We start from the raw sequence: 22211 nt of genomic DNA, 5'->3' as shown, positions 1-22211 counted from the left end.
GTGATCATGGAAATGTCTCCTAAAAACCAGGATTGGCAGTGGTTTCATAAAGCTGCCCCTGGCGCTTGCTCTGTGCCCACAGACAAGGAGGAATCAAGGCAGAGAAAGGAAATTAATGCTGAGAGTAAATCTAATTCCACTCAGGGAAAGTGGAGTGGGGAGGATTTGTCACTGCAATCAGTTCAGAGATTCCCAGAATGGTTTGGGTTGGAAGGGACTTTAAAGGCCATCTCATTCCAGCCCCCTGCTATGGGCAGGGAATGTTTCCCTGCACTAAAAATCACTAAGTCCCAAAAATGTTCAGTGAAAGGTAACATGACATTCCTGATTTCAGCAGGAGCAGCTCTTCCCAATGCTGCTGGGCCTGGCCTTGATGGGATCCCTAAATTATGGAAGCCATAGAAGAAGAAATATAAAAATATCCAAATTTTGTGTAGGAGAACCTAGTACTTCCTGCTAAATAAATATTATAATAGAGTAAATATAATAATAATAATGAATCAAAAGGTTTTAGGAAATAAATACATAAATAAGGACATAAAAGTCCTTGAAAAGCTGTATAACTTGGATATGTGCAAAACCAGGGTTCAGGACTGTCCTGTCTGGCATATTTTGCTTGATTTAGAAGTTAAGCTGCAAAATAACAGGACTTTAAATTGCTGATCTCTCTAAGCCCTCCCTAAGCCATTTCTGAATGGATTCAGAATATATTTAGCAGTGAGGATTTCAGCAAAACGAAATGTTTGAGACAAATTCATCCCTCCAGTGACCTCACTGGTTCCAGAAATGGGGTTTGTCACCCCTTTGGGACGGCTCACAGACACCAAACTGAAGAAATTAATCAAAATTTCTCCTTTGAAAAAGGTGCCTCAGGTGTTTCTTTTCCTCTTCCAACTACAAACACGGCCTTGGTGGGGAGGGCTGTGGGACACACCTGATGTGGGCCTTGGGAAGCACACCAGGCTCACCCCAGGAGCAAAGCAGGGGATTTATTGCAGGGATGGAACTGATGCATATTTGCAGGAGGCTAAATTTAGCAGCTGACATAAGTTTCAGAGGTGGAGTCTGTAGCCACCGTGCTGTTTCCCTATAAAGGCTGTGAGATAGTTTGCAGCAATCCTGCAGTGATGTAGCTGAGGGGGAAATATGTGGGATGGCTAAAAGTGAATTTTTAAAATAAATCCTGAATTTCTGCAATATGTGCTAAGCAGGTGCTGGAAAAATGGGGTAAATTTTGGTGTGTTTCTCCTTGTAGCTGTAAGGGTTTGGTGTTTTTTCTGTAGAAAAATTAGAATTTGTGGCATATTTTGACAAGTTGTTTCAGTTGCAGCACTGTGGATAACATTTAAATTGTTTGTTAGGGTGGCTTTACTCATCTGAAGTGATGAAAATTAGTGGTTACAGCAGAACCAAAGAGCACATGTAAAACCTGAGCTGTTTCTTCTGTTTGTTGGAGAATTCAGCCTAAAATTCCTGTAATTTCTTCATCACTTTGTGATCTAAACAGCTCATTAATCCCAGACAGGATCCGGGTGTTCTTTGGAGTGTTTCCATCCAGCTGTTTTAGGAAGCTGTGGTAAAAATTCCACAGGTTTTATTTCCACCTGAGCCCATCTTTAGCATCTTCCAGCACTGTTGAGCAAGGAATTTTCATCTCTGCAGGATCCACCCTTCCCAAGGCAGCTCTTGAGAGGATTAGGCTTCAATCAGATTTCTCAGGACAAATTTCACTTTTGTGTCCCCTGTGTGTCACTTTCTTTCCAGTTGGAGGCCAAAAATCTTCTTTGGTTCCCCTTCTGAGCTGGTGGGCAGTGCTGGGTGCTGCTGCCTTCATTCCTGCTTTTTCCAGCCCAGGCTAAAGCATCAATTGGCACATAATTTAAATATTTAATATTTATTATTAATATTTAACATAATTTAAATATAAGTTTTATAAAATTTAATTCTCTCACCCAGTTCTGAGACTCCTAATAAATTAAGGATGGGCAAGCAGGACTCTCAGCTCTATCACTGACTCATTCTGTGACCTTCAACACATCATGTATGTACGTGGAAAATGTGAATCACAACCTAAACTCCCTAAACTCTGGGTTACCTTCAGCTCTGCTCCAAAGCTGCTTTCGTTTTCTTCTCCTTTAGCTTTAAAGGGATTGTTTGAGGGAGCAGAGTGGTGTAATTGTGCTGGGCTGGTTTTCAGAAAGAAGCTGTTGATTAATTTCAGGGCAATTGTTGTCATGGGCAAGGGTGCAGCCTTGCCGCTCCAATCTCTGTTTGCGTAATTTTTTTATCAAGGTGTTGCTCAGTAGGTGAGAGAGGCTTTCCTGCTTGTGGATCAGCGGTTACATTTAGTGTCAAAGGTTAATAAATGCAGGATAACATTTGTTTAATCTGTAGCTACTGATGTTTCCATCAGCTGTGACAGTCAGACAGACCAGGACAAATGTATCTGGGGGTTTTAACACCAGCTATCGCTCACAGTGGGTAATTCATGGTCCTGTCACTGCTCCATAGGGGAAGAGCAGGGCCCTCAGCTCAGCTCATCACACATATTCCTCCAAATTCTGAAGGATTAGAAGAGAAATTAGCAGGGTGATGCTCCCCTAAAACATTACCCCACCCCTTAAGCATCAAACCACATGCAAATGAACGTGCAAACGTCGGCCCAAGCGGATGAGGAAGCTCGAGGAGTTTTGGTTTTGGCCATGTATGGTAACACTGAGGGCTGTGGGCTCTGCTCGGGTGTTCTCACCCGCCCCTCGGGCTCCCTGAGGCCGTGATGGCCCCGAGTGTGGCGGTGTCACCTGGGTACAGCCAGGTGTGTGTGCAAAGTGCTTGTCCGACCTGTCACGACAGATACACACAGATACAAACCTTACGCCTTGAAGCGCAGCATCCCCAGATTGCCACAGTGCAACGGGGAGAACTTCTGGTCTCAAACCTCTGCCATGGGTGTCTTGTTGGAGTGTGGTTCTTAGCTGGGGTCGAGCTCTGCAGTCTTTAGCAGGAGCTTTTGTCACTGTCCTTTTTTCACCACAGCCACTGTGATTTGGTGTGACAGCGTGAGGTGACGCGGTTGTTTTCTTGTGGAGCTCCTGGTTCTCCTCAGCGTTGCCTCTGAGGACAGCAGGCTCATCTCACCCCTCAGGGCAGACATGGCTGATCCTTCAGGGAGAACACGATCAGTCCCCTCAGGGAGAACAAGATCTGTCCCTCAGGGAGGACATGACCGTTCCCTCAGGGAGGACACGATCAGCGGAGGACGTGACCAGTCCCGCAGGGATGTCATGATCGGTCCCTCAGGGAGGACATAACCGTTCCCTCAGAGACGACATGACTGTTCCCTCAGGGAGGACACAATCGGTCCCTCAGGGATGAGGCGATCCGTGCCTCAGGGATGACATGATGGATCCCTCAGGGCAGACACGGCCGATCCCTCAGGGATGAGATGATTGATCCCCAGGGATGACATGACGGATCCCTCGGAGCGGACAGGACTGGTTCACAGGGAGGGCATGGCCGGTCCCCAGGGCGGACACGATCGACCCCTCAGGTCCCTCATGACCTCCCGCCCCCACTCGCCGCTGAGGGGCGGCGGGGCGGGGCCTGAGAGCGCGCGACCGCGCGTGGTGGCGAGATCAGCACGGCAATTGGCTGGCTGACCCATCACTCACTGCTTTGACCCGCCCCCCACCGAGGGCGGCTGGAGTGGGCGGGGCCAGACTGAAGGGGCGTGGTCCTTCTGGGCGTGGTTACTGAGGGGGCGGAACCCGCTGCCGCTCTGCCCCGCCCCGCCCCGCGGCGCTCAGTCGGGCGGCGGCGGCGGGCGGAGGAGGAGGTGGAGGCGGCGGCTCCGCCGGGCTGAGGAGCGGACGCGGGAGGCGGCTCGGGATCGCGGTGCGGCTCGGGGGCGGTGAGGGCGAGCGGGGAGAACTGGGCAACATCGGCCAGCGGAGCTGCGGCAGGGCGGGCGGCGCGGCGCCCGCGGGAGGGAGCCGGGCAGGGCGGGGGTCCGGCCGGGCGGGCCCTTCCCGCGCGGGGCCGCCGAGCCCTCCGTGAGGCGGCGGCCGCTGTCAGCCTGGGGCCCGCGGCGGCAGCGCCCTCCCCGCACCGCCTCGGCCCCGGCCGCTCCCCGCTCCCTCCTTATTAGGCAGCGGCGCGGGGTCGCCGCCGCATCCGCATCCGGCCGGGGCCGCCGGGCAGGGCAAGCCCGGGGCGGGGCGGCGGCGCCGGGCGCTCCCGCCGCGCACCTGATGCCGCGGCGGGGACAGCGCTGGGGGGCTTTTGTTCGGCACGTTTTCTTTTTTTTCTTTTTTTTCTCCCCATTTTTTCCGCCCGGCGATGCAGCAGCCGCTCGGTGCCACCGGCGTGTGCCGCCCCCGGAGCGCCCGTCCCCGCCGTGCTCCACGGCAGAGGACAAAAGATGAGCGCCCTGATGGGGATTTAGTTTGGGGTTATTTTTCGGAGGCTCCTGTAGAGCAGGTCCTTGTCACGCTGTTATTAGGGGCTCTTTGGAGGCTGTGCAGATGTGTGGGCTCCTCCTGGGCTGTGTGACATGTCATTGAATCACCAGGGGATCCCAGAATGGTTTGGGTTGGAAAAACCTTAAGGACCATCTCATCCCATCCCTTTGCTGCGGGCAGATGTCCCTGGGCTTTGTTTTCCTACGCAGGAAGCCACGTTGCTTAACAGTGATGTGCCGAAGGCTGGAATTTAAATGCTGGTCCATACCTGTGCTTTATGAAATTCCCACTGATTCCATTAACAGCACGAGGGAAGATCTTGGACACATGGACAGGTGTCTGACACAGAGAGAGCTTCAGCTGTAGGACATTGTGATGCCTTAACTGACTGATTGCACAGGAGACAGGTCTGAAAAAAAGCAGAAAATAAAAAAAAGGCAGCGAAAGGTGCCAGGAAACAAAAGTGAGCCCGATGGAAGCAGTTTTATTGTTGAAGATAAGTGAGATGCGTTAGGGTTGGGGTTTTTTTTAGCAGCTGGAGTTGGTCTGAGCTCGTCTGTTCGTGCAGATGTGCGTGGGGATTACTGGAGCAAGACCAAGGACGGTGGCAAAATCAGAGAGGGATGTTCTGAACGCACCAGGCTGCGGCTGATTTTTCATTTCGCTGCTGAATTTCCCGATTTTGTTTTAATTTTAGGCCAGGCTGTTCCCAAATTACCTGGTGCCATCCTCTCCCTCTGTGGCACGCACGAGGGGAGCTCTGGAGTGTGGGAAGATGGTGTGAACTGGCACAGCACGTCCTGGGAGCAGCGGGTTTGGATGTGGGGAAAGCAGCGGGTGCCGTGTGCGGGAGGCAGGAGAGGGTTTATTCCATTTTTCATTTGAATAACCAGCATTGAATCATCTTTTCTGCTCAAGGAGTGGGGGGAAAAATCCAGATGGCTGTGTGCTTGCAGGAAGGTTTTATTGCAGCTAATAGTGGTGTTTGCTAAGGACTGTGTACACAAAGGTAGAAGATCAAATACTTTTGTGGCAATGCGTGTTTATTTTGGGTATATGTTTTTTTGTGGTTTTGGTAGCCCCAGTCAGACCTGACACACATGGGGACATGTCAGGCAGCATTTGCTTGGTGTTTGTTTCAGTGCAGCACTTCATAATAGTAATTTTTCAATGGTCACTTGTAGCCTTTTATCCAGATTGCTTTAATCAGCATTTGTGCTCTCTGTTGGCATTGCTCTGTCTTCTCCTGAGCTGTCTTTTCAAACATCATTGGATTTTTTCAAGTGAAATCTTCATGCTTATTGCATCTGTCACTTCTGGGATTCACTCCAAGCGAGAGGCAGGGATTCAGTTTAATGTCAATGAGGAGGAATGTGCAGAAGGGGGAAATATCAGCTTTTCCCTGGGTGATGCAGCACAGGGTGCCGGGCTCTGCGCTCGGTGACACCGTGGTGGCCACGTCCAACATTTGATTAAATGGCTCATTAAACCAAAACCTTGTGTTGTGATGGGGAAGGGATTTATGCTCCTGGGTTTCACTTGGTGATCAATTCTGAGAATTATCCCTGGGATGCCAGCTTCCTATTCTGAAGACACGAGCAAAACACTTCCTGGCCTGAGTTTGCAGCTCGGTGAGGTCATCAGTGCACCACTCCCAGGGCCAGGAATGTCCTCTTGGGCAAGCTCACAGGCACATTTTCACTTGACTTTTAAAGCCTGGCTTTGTTTGTTTTGATTTTTGTTTTACTGAGGTTTTTGCGATAATCTCAGCCCTTCTCTGAGGATGTGTTGGAACAGAAACTCACTGAGGATTTGAAGTGCCCCAGTTTAAGCCTTTGCAGGGCATAGGAACAAGAATTAAATGTCTGTGCTCTCCTCTAGCTTGCTCCCTGTAGTCTCCCTCACTTAATATTTTTGGGCTGGCATATTCTGGTGGGTAACCCTGAAATTTGTGTGATTAGAAACTGCTTAGAGCTTCGTTTTGGAGCCATGTGTGAGGAGTCAGGCTGCTGGTGGCTCGTGGCTGACAAGATGGGAACTGCTGAGTTTTTGTCACATTCTGCACAGTTGCTGGTGGTGGTGAACACCAAGTTAAAATGAAGCCCAAAAAGGTTTTGGGCTCAGCTGAGTGACTCAGGAAAGCAGCAGTGAAAGTTCATTTTTCTGCATGTGTTGGCTCCACCAGTATGGTTGGGAATTGTTTACTGGGCCCTCTCTTTTTATCTGTTAATGGGATTGCTTTGTTCTGCTTTTCCTCCTGTGAGTAACTGTGCAAAAAAAAAAAAATGGATTATTTGTTTCTTTTTGAGGTTATAATTGTTCAGTACATGACTTTTTGTGGCTTTTCTCATCTCAAACCACACACAGGCATGTGAAATACCAGCGTGACACAGAACTGCTCAGCTGCTCCCAGGTTCCACTGGCAGCTTTGCAGGGCTTGTCCTTGGAGGAACAAATTGTCTGGAGAGGATCCCAATGGAATATCCCAGCCATTAGTTGTATCACCAGCCATTAGTTGTGTTCATGGGCTTGTGTAGGGAATATAAATCCAATCAGGATTAATGGCTGGAGGTAATGATGTAGGAAAAGTAGAAGGTGGCTGTTGGTGTGGCAAGTTGATAATTTGACTTTATTCCCCTCCCATGAAATTCCTGATGCCAATAAGACAGGGGGGATCCCTTGGAGAAAACACCTTCCTACGGAGTCACAAAGTGCTCCTCAAATGGAAGAGGATTTTCTGATGGAACATCCTGAAAACTTTAAAATCCTGCTCTGTAGGTCAGGAAATTGACAGAGAAATATTGAAAATGGCATCTGCTGGGAAATACCTGTGGGTTTTGAAGGTTTCTGATGTGCCCATGGTGGATAGAAGAGACCTCCTTGGTCTGAAAGTGACAAATTGTGGCCTTTTGGACAATTTCTCCTCTGTGCTGATGATTTAGAGGGAGAACCAAGGCAGAATCACTGCACTAGGGAAAGGATAATTTCTTCAGCACGACCACTTTGCCTCTTCAGCACCCCTGGCTTTGTTGGTGATAACAAAAATGATCTCTAATCTGCTTTTTGCTGAGCCTGTGGTGATGTTTGAGGTCTGGCTCTTGGTGGGAGAAGTTGCAGTGACTCTGACATTGAGCTGGGCCTCTCAGCCCAGCATAATTAGGTTTGTCTTGTTTTCCTTTTTTAATAATTGAATTTGAAAGAGCAATGGAAATAAACCAGTGGTGGGATGTGACTTAAAGTGATTAAAGCTCAGCCTGATGCTGAGATGAGCTCACAGCTCTCCTTGGGGTGTTGCTGAGCTGTGCTTGAGGCCAAATGTTCCCCTTAGGAAGAACCAGGGTTTCCCTGTGGTTTTCCACATTTTGGCTGCCATCTATGTAGGAACAAGCACACAAGTAATAATTCTTCTGAGCTGAACATTAAGGCACATTTCTGCATTTTTAGCAGGAAAAATAAAACTCCATGGGAATGGTGTGCCTGAAACTACTCCTTGTTTGCATCCCTGTATGAACCTGGGCAGTGCTTTGCACCTGCAGCTGCTGGTTTAAGTAATCCCTGGAAAATGGAGTTCAAATCACTCAGTTTTGAGTATTTGGAAATATGGGAACTTTCCCTCCCTCTCCCTGGTTCTGCATAGAGTTGCCATGGAGACAGTGTTCCGGAGTCCTTGAAAATCCATTGTTTCTCCCAAATAAACACAAAATCTGCAGTGTTAAAGCAGCACATTTTCCATCATCCCTTTCCTAAGCATTCCTTCATCAGGAACTGCTGTGGCAGGACAAGGAGCAAAGGACTCAAACCGAAAAAGGGGGAATTTGATTTAGATTTAAGGAAGAAATTCTTCCCTGTGAGGGTGGCAAGGCCCTGGCACGGGGTGCCCAGAGCAGCCCCATCCCTGGAAGTGTCAAGGGCCAGGCTGGATGGGATTTGGAGCAACCTGGGAGCATGGAAGGTGTCCCTGCATGGCAGCAGCTGGAATGGGTTGGGCTTTGAGGTCCCTGCTAACCCAAACCTGTCTGTAAACCTGATGGAGACTTGACATTTTACAGCGTGCCAGACCTGGATGCTGGACAAACTGATAATGGGTGTAATTAGCAGCTCCAGGGATTAGCAGGCAGCAACAAATGCAATCCTTGGGAAGCAGGGTGTCCCTTGGGAACTGGGCAAACTGGCCATGCTGGGCAGATGATGGCTTGATAGGGAAGGTTGTCATCAGCAAAGCCTCAATGCTCAGGCACCTGCTCAGGGCTGGAATTACCTCCTGGAATTGCTTTTTTTTCTCCCCTTTTCACTTTAAATACTTAAAAATCCCTCATGGTTGTTGCTTCCTGCTGGAATCTGGATTCCCCAGCTGACTCAGGGTGTCTGCTTGGCATTTCCTTAATTTTCCATCATACCTGTGTGAAACAGATTGGGATCCTTCCTTCCAAGCTGGGAATGTGGGGTGACACATTTTACTCAGGGGTGACACATTTTACTCAGGGTCTGGCAGGTCCTAGGCTGGGAATACTTTTAGCATGTACTACTTGTAGCATGTACTACTAAGTGGAGTTGTTGTTTTACACATGCTTCAGGTATTTGCCCCAGCACACATAGTGGGGTGTGTACATGTGGATAAATTACAATTGTTACACTTTTAATTTCTTAATTCCCTTCTGCAGTACTTATATAATGATACCTTATCTTGGAGGCCCAAAGCTGTCTCATTCACAACAGGAGGTGTATTGCATTTTTTTTTTACGTTTTCAGTGATACTTTTTAAAGTTTATTTGAATTTTTGGATCTGCTGAGAGATCAGTTTGCAAGGCAGGAGAGAATCCTGAGCCAGTTTAGGCAAACACAAGTTGCCAGACATTCCTCAGCAATATATTCTGCTTTAGCACAGCCTGAAGGGTGGGCACAAAACCCTTCTAGCTCAGTGGTGCTGTGCTTCCAGCATCTTTTTCTTGGCCACTGCCAGGAGAATTGCTCCTTTCTGGAACAATTTGTTGTGTGTGGTGTTTTAAGGTGGGTGCCCCTGGTTAGGGTCAGGCTACCCTGGGGTTATCTCTCTGTTCTTCCCTTGGCTCCCTGATGTTTCTTTGGGGGTAAATGTTATCTTTTTGTTCTTTGTATCCCTGCTTTGCCACATCCATCTTCTGCTCCACTCAGGGTATTCTTAAGTGCTCTGCAAGCTCCCATGAAAACCAGCTGGGCTTATCTGGGTGTAATTGTGTTGTTTTGGCTGGGCTCCTCTGGAGCTGCTGGAAATGCCACAGGGATTCCCAAAGGCCTGGAAGTGTGGGCTGCACGTGCAGCAACGTGACTGCCAAAGCAACAGGTAAGTAAAGCTTAAAGGTCATCAAGGCACAGGCTGGAATTCTTCACTGGAAACCAGTTCTCCAGCTGAAGGGCCAAGAATTCCCCAAGGAATCAGCCTTTGCCCAGTGTTGGGGTGGGGGTGATTCTCCCTGTCAGGGAAGCTCAGATGTGGATGTGGGGCCGTGGAGGTGTCAAGGACATGGGTAGGAATCTGAAATCTGTCTTGACAGCCTAGAATGTTTATTAAAGCTCCTTAATAGATTAATCCACTTCCCTAAGTTAATTTTTTGCTTCTTGCCTGCCCAGAGAAGTGAGATAAGTGCTTTGTGTCACCCTTATGGTTTGACATCAGGTAGTGCCCCCTCATTGTCATCCCACGACAGGTCAGTGACAAAGAACATCTGTAGGACAAAAAAAATGTGTTTGAACTTGGAGGCCTCTGCTAAAACAGATGTTTGTGGGGCTGTAATTGACACCATGAGACAGAGATTTAAAATCAAGTGAGCAGATTGAACTATCTGGATTTGAGTTTCAGCCTCCTCCTGCCCCATCCTCCCTCCCCCAGCCCTGATTTCAAATTGCACGGTACGGAGACAGGACAGAATGACAATGGTGCTCTTGGAATTATAGGCTGCTTGGCCAGAAGAGCTGGCAGGACAGCAAATGGAAATGTGGAGAAACACAAGCCAGTTCCAACTGGGAGCACTGAGATTCATTTTGCAGCGTGTTTGTACTGCATTAAAATCTGAGATGTTGGCGTTGTCCGGCCCAAACCTCCCACGTCCTGGGTGAGGATGGTGTCTTGTCTTTGACAATCACTGTTGTTTGGGTTATTTTGAGAGCATTAAAAGCAGTTCAGTGTGGGGCCTCACCTGTTGGGTGGCTGTTGTTGAGGAGTGGAAGAAGGTGCTGCTCAGAATGTGGCAGCCAAGCTCATTGTCACTTTTTGGAGCAAAGTGCGTCCACTGGAAATTCCAGTGTGATGCACCACGCTGCTCTGTGCTGTACCTTCAACCTACCTGAGATGTTCTCCAGGACTCCAGCCCATCCTGTTAGCTGTTACAGCAGGAGATGTGGTGTTACCCATTGCACTGGGTCATCCTGCTGCTCCCAGCTCCATTCCCCAAGGCAGCTCTGGCTTCTCCCAGCTGAGCTCGGAGCCGCTGTGGTCAGGCCGGGTCATGTGGAGAGCGCTGCTCCTCTCTTGGTCAGTCTGACTCACTCTTGGCCAGGCTCTTTGGGAGCCTTGATTGTGCTGATCTGTTGTTTCTGCCTTATTCCAGATTTGGGAGGAATTTTGTTCATTTGGTGTTTGGAGCAGAGGGTTCTGCAGGTCCTGGTTCCCTGATGGTGCAGTGCTCTGGGAGAACTGAGACCTTGCAACCTTTTATCTGTGAGATTGTTTATCTCTTAAAACACCTTTAATGTTTAGAATTTTTTCCTATGGATGCCAAGGGATGTTGCAATTGGGGAATAAAAACCAGCTTATCTGTTTCTTTGGGGATTGGGCTGGAGCCCTTCTGCCATGGAGCCAGGCTGGGAGAGCTGGGGGTGTTCATCTGTAGAAGAAAAGGCTCCAGGGAAACCTTAGAGCCCCTTCCAGTGCCTAAAGGGGTTCCAGGAGAGCTGGAGAGGGACTTTGGACAAAGGACAACACCTTTAATATTAGAAAAAGGTTGTTACTTGGTTGGTTGGGAACGCTGAGATCTGGTGGTGATTTGAGAATTTAATGAAGCTGTGCTGGGGAGCAGCTCTTTTTCTGTTCATAACCACCAACCTTTGCCTAAAAAAAAAAAGAAAAGCCTCCAATGTATCTCAGGAATAAGGTCTGGAAAACGTTGGCATGTAACCTTTGAGTGAGAGAGGAATCCAGCGGGCTGGGGCAGCAGCTCTGACCAGATTGCTACTTCCCTGTTAGCTCTGATAACAGAACTAGGTCAGTGCTGGGGAGAAGCATTTTCTCACTGGATTCCCTCTGCTGGAATCCTGGGAGAGCCTTGCACTCCTGCTTGTGTTTCCCTTGGGATCACAGCATGGTGTGGAGCCCTGCTCTTCCCTGCTCCCCACGGGTGTCAGGAGCATCCCTGGGGCTGCTCTGGTGTCTCTGGTGCAGCTCCCAGGGCTGTTGTTCAGGATATTGCTCTGTCTCTTGGCAGTGGATGGGATACAGCATGCAAAGAAGCTTCTCTGTTGTTTATTCCAGTGGAAAAGAAAAGGAAGGATTTTTGCAGGGGATGATGTGAAAGGCCACGACCTTCTGTGGTCGGCTGCTGGAACGGCGGCGTTGGAGGTGGGAGTGTGTGGGAGGCTTCCCTTTCCTTGTCCAGCAAAAAGCTTCTGTGGTGTCCAACCACCGTGCAACTGTCTCTGCTGGCAGCAAAAGCAGAAGCTGAAATGCAGAGATCACAGAATCCCAGAATGGTTTGGGTTGGAAGGCACCTTAAAGCCTCATCTCCTTCCCCCACCTTCCATGAACGCACCGAGGCACCTGGAGTGTTCAATCCCTGCTCTCTTATTTTGTATGCTACTTGCCTTTATGAGGTTTTGTCCTGAGTTTTAATCCTTTATTTTTAGCTCCACTTTGCTCTCCTCTTTTCATTTTAATACCCTTTTTTGTCCAGCCTGTGGTAACATCCCCCAGCACCTCTGTGGTGCCAGCTGCCAGAGGATGCTCTAAAAGATATAAACCCAAAAGAAAAGGTTGTTTGGAGTGCAGCAGAACTCCCATTCCTGCTGGTGTCTCCCTTTGCTGGTTCCCCATCACTCTGTGGCTCCTGCTGAATTATTTTGTGTAATGATTTTTGTGTGCATTCATTGCTCTGCCTTTCTGGTAGATGACACAGATTAAATGAAGCCAGACAACGCTCTCAGTTCAGGGTAATGACTTTAACTGCAGCGTCCTTTTGTCACTGCAAATTATGGTCAATGATGTAAGGCTGGATGTGGAGATACAGTGACAGAGTGTGGGAGTGGTAAGATCATCCCAGAAGGGTTTGGCTTGCAAGGGAGATTCAAGCTCATCTCATTCCACCTCCCTGCCACAGGCAGGGACACCTTCCACAAGCAGGTGATTCCCCAAGAAGATGAATTATACATCCCTGGAAATCTTGAAGTGAAAATAGCCCCAGGGGGAGATGTGAGACGAGCACACACAGGTGAACCCTCAGGAAATAACGAGTCCTTGGTGATCCTGGGAGATTTGAGCTCTACAGGCACTTCTGACTCAAGAGTTCTTCATATTCTGAAGGTTTTCATATGATCATTTCAGGTTAGAGCTCTGAAATCCAGAGTTGTATCAAGTGTTTCACAGGTTGCAGCCAACACCTTGCTCTTGGTCCAGAACAGAAATTTCAGTTTATTCAAAGTTTGGGTTGTGTTAAATTTTTGAATGTGCTGGGCTCCCCAGTTGAGATATAATCAAATTCCCTGGTAGTTTGTGGTTTAGGTTCCCATCCCAAAATAGAATCTTGCCAGTGGTAGAACAGCTGGAAATTTCAGTATTAAGTTCATATTCCAGCTTTTTGTCTTTAAAATGAAGTGAAATCAGATGGCAGGGTCCTGCTCAACCTAGGCTCAAGTAACCAAAGACTGAAAATAATCTGCACGCAAATAAGATGTGTTTTGGAATTGTGACCATCTGTAGTAGTGTTCACCTTTGTTTTAAATAACTCTGAACAGCTGAAAACAACAATTCTGTCAGCAATGGACTGGATATGGATTGATGGGAAAAGGGATCCACAGAGGGAACAGAATTGTGTTTAAAAGCACAGAAACTGCATCAAGGCATTCGTGGCTGTTCCCTTTTTCTGCTGAGCTTTCATGTGAAGTTGTGGGGTGAGCTGAACTTTTTGTGGCCATGTGACATTTCTTCTCCCACTTCCTTCTTTGCCTGAGTCTTGCAAGACTTCAAATCACGAGACTGAGTTCTTTGGTTCCATGGATTCTTGGAGAGGGGAGATGAAATTTTCCAAGAGCATGGAGTGACAGGACAACAGGGAATGGGTTCAAACTGAACCAAGGGAAGGTTTAGAGGAGATATTAGGAGAAATTGTTCCATGTGAGGGTGGTGAGGCCCAGGCTGGCCAGAGAAGCTGTGGCTGCTCCATCCCTGGAAATGTCCCAGGCCACGTTGGACAGGGCTGGTGGAAGGTGTCCCTGCCCATGGCAGGGGGTGGAACTGGGTGAGCTTTAATGCCCCTTCCAAACCAACCCAATCCTTTCTGGGATTTTATTGTACTGATTCCTCCTCCAGCCTTGCTGGTGACAGTGGTGGCAAGGTTTCCCTGGAATAGGTGTGCAGCTTGGACCGAATGTGTCCCTGTGTCACTGGGAACCCCAGAGCTTGCACAACCAAGGCTCTGAAGTGGAAAAAAAAGCCAGAAGGGAAGGATTAGGAAATAACCTGGAGGTCTCTGTGCCTTTTCTCAGTGGGTGCAGCTCTGGGCTCAGTCCCTGCTCCCTTGGGCCCACAGTGGTGGGACAGAGCCATCCTTGCTGTGAGGAGCACGAGAGCCTGGAGGTGTTTCAGTGGCCTCAAACCCCCTGAAAGCCTCTGCCCTCCCTTCCAGTGTGGCTCTGTACTTTATTTTTTATATTTATTTTTATATAGGATGTTCAAAGTGCTCCGAGGAAGGAATTGGCAGATTCCTTGTGGGCTTTGCTCTGGTGCTTATCTCCATGGTGGCAAACTGCTCTGCAGATGTGGCTCAGCCCTGCTCCCAGAGGGAGTTCTCTCCATGCCAGGGGCAGCTTGGAACATCCATGGCCTGGTTTGGGTTTAGGATTATCATACACTTCCTAGATTTTTTGGTAAGATTTTTTTGTGCTCAGATTTTTTGTATGATTTTTTGGTAAGATTTTTTTGTGCTCAGAGCACGTTTGCTGGTCAGGTTTTGCTGATGAGGCCACTGAGGCCTCACAGTTGGTATTTGGGAATCCTCTGGGCTGTCCCATGTTGCAGTTTCACCAGTGGGACCATCCCCTGTCCCTGCTGACCCCAGCACCCCCTCCATCCCATAACACCATTCATAACTGCTGCTGGTGCACTGCCTATAGAACCATGGAATTATTGAGGTTGAAAATACCTTTAAGATCATCAAGTCAAACCATTGACATCTTTATTTTTCTTAATCTGCTTCTCATTTTTTAACAATTAAGACTGGACCTTTATTCCAAAGCTCCTCAGCAAGGCTCAGACTTGGGGATTCACCATCAACAGCTGCAACTTGACTTTTTCCACTTAAGGAAGAGCTTTTTTAGTCCCAAATACCAACCTTTTATAAATGCTGCTCTCCCTATCCACTGGATTTGTATCTCCTCACCCCCCTTAACAGCAGCCTCTGGCTGTCTGACTTCAACTGGCCTTTTATTCCAATGCCTCCCTTTCCAGAAGGGATCACAATCACATGGGCTGAGCAGGATTTTGCCATTAGTGGGGGGTTTTCCTGTAAGTGTTCCCTAGCAGGATGCATTTCCTCTTGCATAAGCAGGCTGCAAACCCTCTGAAGCCACAGAAATCCATCTGTTGGATTCTTGAGACAGATAAATCCTTTATAAACAGGAAAATGGGCAAACTCATGGCAGCTCTTGTGACACATCGTGATGGGAGATCAGAGAGGAGTGGGATGAAAAGTGTCCCTGTGTGAGCATGGCCACAAGCAGCATCCAGCCTTGCCAGGCTCCTTTCAAAAGCTGCCACAAGGGCTGGGCTCTTCAGAGGGCAGATGAACCCCACGTTTTGGTAAAATTCAGCTGGAATTCACTCAGGGAGGGAATAAATGAGAGGTTTGCTGTGTCCCCACCAAGATGCCGTGTGTGGCCGAGCGGGATCCAGGAGCTCAGCAGCCGTAGATCTGTCAGCACTTCTATTGTGGAGGCCTTTGCAGGGTGTCCAAAGCTTCTGTTTTAATTTTGCTGAGGGTTGTAACTCTGGCAAAATTTAAAGGCCTTTCAGCTCCCAGTCAGGAGGTTTTAAATGCTCTAATTTTGCACTTTACCCCCCCCCCCCAAATATATTCTGCCTAGCAAGTGGGTAGGGAGTTCCTTAGCCAAGGTTTAACAGCATAGATAATGATCTAATTAATTTCTTTTTTTAATGCTCATGTTCCAAGTCCACTTCCTAAGCGAAAATCCCCAGCACAGCCCCATTAGCCATGGATACACTTCCTTACCCACTTGGGTATTTCCAAAGTCACTTCCCAAGGCTCCCTGAACCACCCAGGTCATCCTTCTGCAAGTGTGATAGAGGCTGAATCAGCCTTTCCTTAGGGTGAATCATCTCAGGTGTTGGTGTCTCACTTGATAATCCCAAAAGTGGCACAAAAAAAGACATGGACCTGTTAGAGCAGGTCCAGAGGAGGTCACAGAGCTGCTCTGAGGGATGGAGCCCCTCTGCTCTGGAGCCAGGCTGGGGAGAAGCTAAGGTTCCAGGGAGACCTTAGAGCACCTTCCAGTGCCTAAAGGAGCTCCAGGAGAGCTGGAGAGGGATTTTGGATAAAGGATGGAATAACAGGACAAGGGGGAATGGCTTTAAGACAACAGAGGGTAGATTTAGATGGGATTTTGGGAAGAAATTTCTGACTATGAAGGTGCTGAGGCCCTGGCTCAGGTTTCCCAGAGAAGCTGTGATGCCCCTGGATCCCTGAAGTGCCCAAGGCCAGGCTGGGAGGTGTCTCTACCCATGGCAGGGCGTGGAATTGGGATGGGACCTTTCAGATTCCTTCCAAACCATCCCATGAACTGGCCAAGCCTGGAGCTCCTGCCTGTGACTCTGCTGAGAGAATTTGCAGGTACCAAACTGAGCTGTGGATTTTCTTGGAGATGGATGAGGAGGAAGAGGAGAAGGATTGAGAAGCAAAGAGGAAACAAAACACTCTTCCCATTTAGGGACATTCTGTGGCAGGGCTAGGGACTCTTTTTGGGGTGCTCAGCTCTCCCTGCCCCCGTTGGGTTTTTCACCTGCTCTCCCTGGTGAGCTGAAAGAGCCACAGTGCTGCTCCTTCCAACCACAAGCAGCACATTCCCCCCTCCTTCTCCTTGGAGAGCTGCCAGATCAAAATGGCTCTGATCCAACGCCAAGAATCACTCCCTTTGCTATGGAAATGAGCGCTTGGAGGCTGCTCACCATGTGTTGATCACAGAGTTCCTGCTAAGGATGACGAGCTGTAGGTGGGGAAGAGGGCAGGGAAGGTGTGTTCCAACAGATCCCTTTGGAACAAATAAGGATATTTTTGGAGGCATCTGAACTCTCTGCATTTTTAAAAGGTAATTTATAGAAAATCGAATTATTACCCTTTGCATCAGAGAGTGAAAATGAGGGAAATCAAACAGTAGGATTTTACCATGGGGTAAAGAGTTTCTCTTCTGTTAAAGTGGAAGGGGTGACAGATCCCCAGCATCAGATATTTGAAATTTAATATTTTTTTCCTGCTGTTCTGGTATTGATCAAGTGAAGAAGTGATACAATTATCCAAGTGATACAAATAATCCTTTGTAACCATCACACCTGAACTGCCTGCGCTGGAGGTGCCCCATTCCCACCCCCTGGCCCTGTGGGATGTGATTCCGGGCAATTTGCTGTGCTGGCTCAGCACGACAAGTTCAAACTTTCTCTTTACCTTCTTCCCAGCAATCTGATTTTAATCTGGATTCACAGCAGGGTGGGAATGTTGCCAGGGGGTGAACACTCCTGGAAATCCACCCTGCTCAGAGCAGGAGCCTTTTCACGGCTCCTGGATGATGAGAAGGGGTGGGAAAGGGCTGAGGTGTCACACTGGGCTTGGGAGAGCATTCCCAATATCCTGGGGGTGGCCTGGGGTCACCTGCAATGGTGTAAGATGATGGTGCTCACTGCCAGACCTGGCCACGGCCTCAGAGGTTCAGCTGAGCCTTCCCAGCTCTGGGAGGAGCCCTGGGGATGGAATTGTGTGACAGGGCTGGGAATGAGTCGACACAAATCAGTCACTGGGTGTGGAACTGCATTTTTTATCATGTGTCTTATCTGAACCTTGAGACTTCAGCATTTCTTGTCATTTGGGCATCTTGGAGTTGAAATTCACCTTTTGTTTGTGTGCATGATTTGGTGAGGCTGGGATTGTGCCGGAAGTGTCCAAGGCCAGGTTGGACAGGAGTAGTGCAAGGTGTCCTGCCCATGGCAGGGGTGGAACTGGATGAGTTTAAGGTCCCTTCCAACCCAAACCATGCCACGATTTTGTGTAGTGCTCTCACCTGCTGGCTGGAGCTGGAGAGCACCTCCTGGTTTGTGATTTCCCATCACTCTCTGGTGTTCCGGGGCGTGTCCAGCCTGGAACAGGCCTTTGATTTGTGCTCTGAGGGAAACAGTTGGCAGAAAGTTCATTACACAATTCCAGTAACTGATGGAAGCAGGGAGGGAGCCCAAGTTCAGCTTCAATAGGAGAGAAATCACTAACAATTTCCATATAGCTCTTTTCTGTGGACATCTTAAACACCTCAGCTCTTCCCAAAATTTTGCATTTAAAATCTATTTTTTCTTAAATGTTGTTAATTATCTTTAAAATATCAGTATGGCAGAGGTAGTGTGGGGAACCCCTACCTGCTTTCCATGGCTGGGAATGACCATGGAGCCCATGGAACATGAAGGTGTTCAGTGGCCTCCACCCCTCATCTGGGACAGGTGTTCCCACCACAAAACTGACCCCAAATCTGCCTTTACTGGAGACACTGGCACTGGTACATCCCTCTCCCAGCAGCTGAGCCACCATGGAAGTGACCAATGCCAGTCCCCAAATGGGCTCTGGTGCAAAACAAGTGCTCTGCTCCTTCTCACTTCCCTCTGCAGAACTGGAGAGTTTCACTGCAGAGCTGTCTGTTTGCTTAATTGGAACATTTCCCTCCTCTTCAAACACATTCCGTGGCATTTCCCGCCTCTGATGAGCGCTTCCCTGCAGTTATCCTGCTTTTTGTCGTGGTTAATTTTTTATTTCACCTCCCAGACTACAAAACAGCCATCAGCACTCACTCAGCTCTTCCCTGGGAAGGCTTTGCAGTCACAGACAGCCCTGGGAGCTTTCATCACGTTTGCAGCAGACAGCCTGGGAGCAGGGATTTGGGATGGAACCACATTCCCAGTCTCTCACTCTGGAACATTGCACTGGAGTGAGGAGCTCCAGGGACTGGGCAGTTTTTCCCAGCATCTCCATGTGCTTCGGGACCTTCTGGGAGGAGAGATAGGAGCTGGACTCTGCTTATTTTTATTTTTTCCCTTTTTTTTTGCTATCCCTAGAGACTGGGACAGAAATATTTTTCCCATATGTAAAAGCAAGATGCTGTATGGAGACTCCTCTTCTGCTCCATCTTCTCTGAGGGAGAAAGGGTTTTTATAACTGGGATGATGGGAAAAGCCCTTCCCAGATGTGAGGGCTTCATAGATTGCATCCCTAATCCAAGTGTTGTCCCTGTGTCTTCTCCCAGGTGCTGGAATTTTCCACACCAATTCCCTTTCCCTCTATTCTAACTCCAGCATTCTTGAAAATAATTTTTCTCAAGAAATGCTACAGACACACCAAGTTAATTGGAGTCATTAACTTGTTTCCATTACTCCTTTCTGCCTAGGAAACAAATTTTTTTAGGGTGATTTTGGAGTTAGAAGAAAGAACTGGAAGCTAGGGAACATGTGGAACCACTTCACAGGAACACCAGATTTTGAGAGCTTGCATTTTTATTTACATCTTCTGGACCCTGTCTGACTTGAAAGTAAACAAGTTCAATCCAAGACTAGATTTATCCCTGAAAATATGTGGAGACTTGTCTAAAAACCGCTTTTGGGATTAGGAACTTCCTTTACTGCAGTCAGGGAACAAACACATTTACAGTGGGGAAATTAACGCTTAACTGGCAAATTCTGTGAAAGCCCCCTGGAAATGCAGTTGGGTTGGGTTGGGTGCAAAACAACCTTAAATTTGAGTTAATAAAAGAAGGAAAAGGCAAAGCTGGCTGACAATGGCAGGTCTTGAGGTGGCAGGTGTCCAAGGCCAGGTTGGATGGGGCTTGGAACCACCTGGGATGGTGGAGTGTCCCTGCCCATGGCAGGAGGTGGAATGGGATAAATTTTAAGGTCTTTGGTGCCAAGAGGACGGTGCCAGACTCGTTCCAGCAGTGCCCAACAACAGGATGAGGAGCAATGGCCATAAACTAAACCAGGTGGAATTCCACCTCAACATGAGGAATAATCTCTTCGCATGGAGGGTGGCCGAGCACTGAAACTGGCCAGGGAGGGTGTGGAGTCTCCCTGTCTGGAGAAACCCCAAACCCACCTGGATGCATTCCTGTGTCACCTGCTCCGGGTGACCCTGCTGTGGCAGGGGGGATCTCCAGAGATCCCTTCCCACCCCAACCATTCTGGGATTCTCCCAACCCAAACCATTCCACGATCCCACGAACCGCGAGCGAATCTGTGCCGAAAGCGCGGCCGCGGAGCTGCTGAGAACATCCAGCGTTGATCCTTGTCCAGGAATCTCCTGGCCAAGCAGGACATCCCATCCCCTTGCCTGGAACTGACCCTCTCCTTTTGCAGACACGATGAGGCGGGTGGTACGACAGAGCAAATTCCGGCACGTCTTCGGCCAGGCGGTGAAGAACGACCAGTGCTACGACGACATCCGCGTGTCCCGCGTCACCTGGGACAGCTCCTTCTGCGCCGTCAACCCCCGCTTCGTGGCCATCATCGTGGATGCCAGCGGAGGGGGAGCCTTCCTGGTGCTGCCTCTGCACAAGGTAAGAGCTGCTGGAGTGTTTCTGGAGTTCCCTGCTCGGCTGTGCTGTCACCCCAGCACTTTGGGGGATGATGAAGGTTGTGGTGACAGCGGGTGCTCGGTGGTGTCGTGTATGAATGTGTTTAATGTCTGTAATCAGCCTGATGCTTTCTGTATACATTAAACACAACAAACAAGCTGTTTGCTTGACTCATCTGAGCTGATCTGGCAGAATTTTCCATTTTGAATCGTATTTTAGAAGCCTTTTTATGATCAAGTCTGGTTTTTGTGCTGTCGGGGATTCAGCTTTTTTTTTACCACCTAAATCCAACTGCTCCTTACAGATTTAAACCAGGAACCACCTGAGCCCAAATTCTCCTTGAGACTTAAACCAGGAACTATCTGAATCCAGCTGCTCCTTGCAGAATTAATTCAGGAACTATCTGACCCCCAACTGCTCCTTGCAGATTTAATTCAGGAATGCATCTGAGCCCAACTCCTCCTTGCAGATTTAATTCAGGAATACACCTGAGCCCAATTGCTCCTTGTAGCCCCACGTTGGAGGGATGCAAAGGAATGAGCTGGTTCCAAGAAGGGCATTCCTGTTGCCCCTGGTCCTGCGTGGAAAAGTCACATCCATCTTCTAGAGGAGATTCTTCTCATCTCTTTCTGTAATGCTTAACCAGCAAATTCTTGTGATCAAAAGACTTTTTTTTGCGACATTCTTTTCCCTGTGACCCTTAAACTCCTCTCTTAACCCTGTGGTTAAGTTGTCCCCAGTCTGTCATCAGTTCCCAGCTCCACTTCCAGCTCTGCCCTGTGGAACACAGAATTAGTGCCCAGGATTCAGCACCACTTCCCTCCTGGCCAGGGCAGAGCGGAGGCAGCGACGTCTCCGTCGTGTTCAGCAAAGCCAAACCCCAACCTCCCAAAATAGCTCAGTTTGCTGCTCTGATGAGCAGCCCTTCCCTGCTTAGGGCTCATCCTCAGGCCACGTGTCCTCCTCCTGCCTGGACCACGCGTGGCGGCACTTGGTGGCACTGCCCTGGATTAGGAATTCCTCCTTCAGCTGCATCACGGCACAGATGTTGACTGCTGGGGATGTGCAGCCCTCTTGCCCGCTCTTAAATCCCAATGTTTGGAGCTCAAATCTGATGAGGGAGACTGAGGACTCAGCCTGGACAAAAGGAGGCCCAGGGGGGACCCTCTGGTTCTGCACAACTCCCTGACAGGAGGGGACAGCCAGGGACGGTCAGGCTCTGATCCCAGGGAACAAGGGACAGACCCAGAGGGAACGGCCTCAAGCTGTGAAAGAGAGGTTTAGATTGGATATTGTGGAAAATTTCTTCATCGAAAAGGTTGTCAGGCATTGGAACAGGCTGCCCTGAGCAGCCTGTGATGGAGTCCCCATCCCTGGAGAGATTTAAAAGCTGTGTGGATGTGGCACTTGGGGACATGATGGCCTTGGCAGTGCTGGGGGAACAGTTGGACTCAGTGGTCTCAGAGGGCTTTTCCAACGTTAATGATTCCAGGATTCTGTGTTTTCTCAGTCCTTGGCAGAAATTCCTGTTATTTCAGAGTGCCCTTTTCCATTTTAAAGTGCCATCTTTGTCATTATGTTCACATCCATTCTGTTCTTCCTCCCACCCTCTTATTTATCACTGCCTTGGTGCCCTCAGCTCCATTCCTGCCTTCCACAGGCATTTAAATCCACATCTGA

The 22211-nt window shown here is 48.8% G+C and overlaps 1 protein-coding gene across 2 annotated transcripts in view; it reads left to right on the top strand.

Moving 5' to 3' along the window:
- The window catches only part of CORO1C (coronin 1C), a 46899-nt gene that overhangs the window by 2731 nt on the left and 21957 nt on the right, over window positions 1-22211 (top strand). Inside the window, exons 1-2 of one of the 2 annotated variants that reach the window (XM_059485340.1) lie at window positions 3820-3894; window positions 20314-20513. In XM_059485340.1, the coding sequence (XP_059341323.1) occupies window positions 20319-20513 (195 nt within the window). In that variant the 5' untranslated portion in view covers window positions 3820-3894; window positions 20314-20318. Of the gene's footprint in view, window positions 1-3819; window positions 3895-20313; window positions 20514-22211 lie in introns of those variants that run through there. The other variant, XM_059485341.1, reaches the window with a different exon arrangement.

This window comes from Ammospiza nelsoni, chromosome 18 (assembly GCF_027579445.1).
Source record: "Ammospiza nelsoni isolate bAmmNel1 chromosome 18, bAmmNel1.pri, whole genome shotgun sequence".
Classification (NCBI taxonomy): Eukaryota; Metazoa; Chordata; class Aves; order Passeriformes; family Passerellidae; genus Ammospiza; species Ammospiza nelsoni.
Note: the sequence above shows the minus strand (reverse complement) of the source record. Positions and strands in the feature narration are given on the sequence as shown.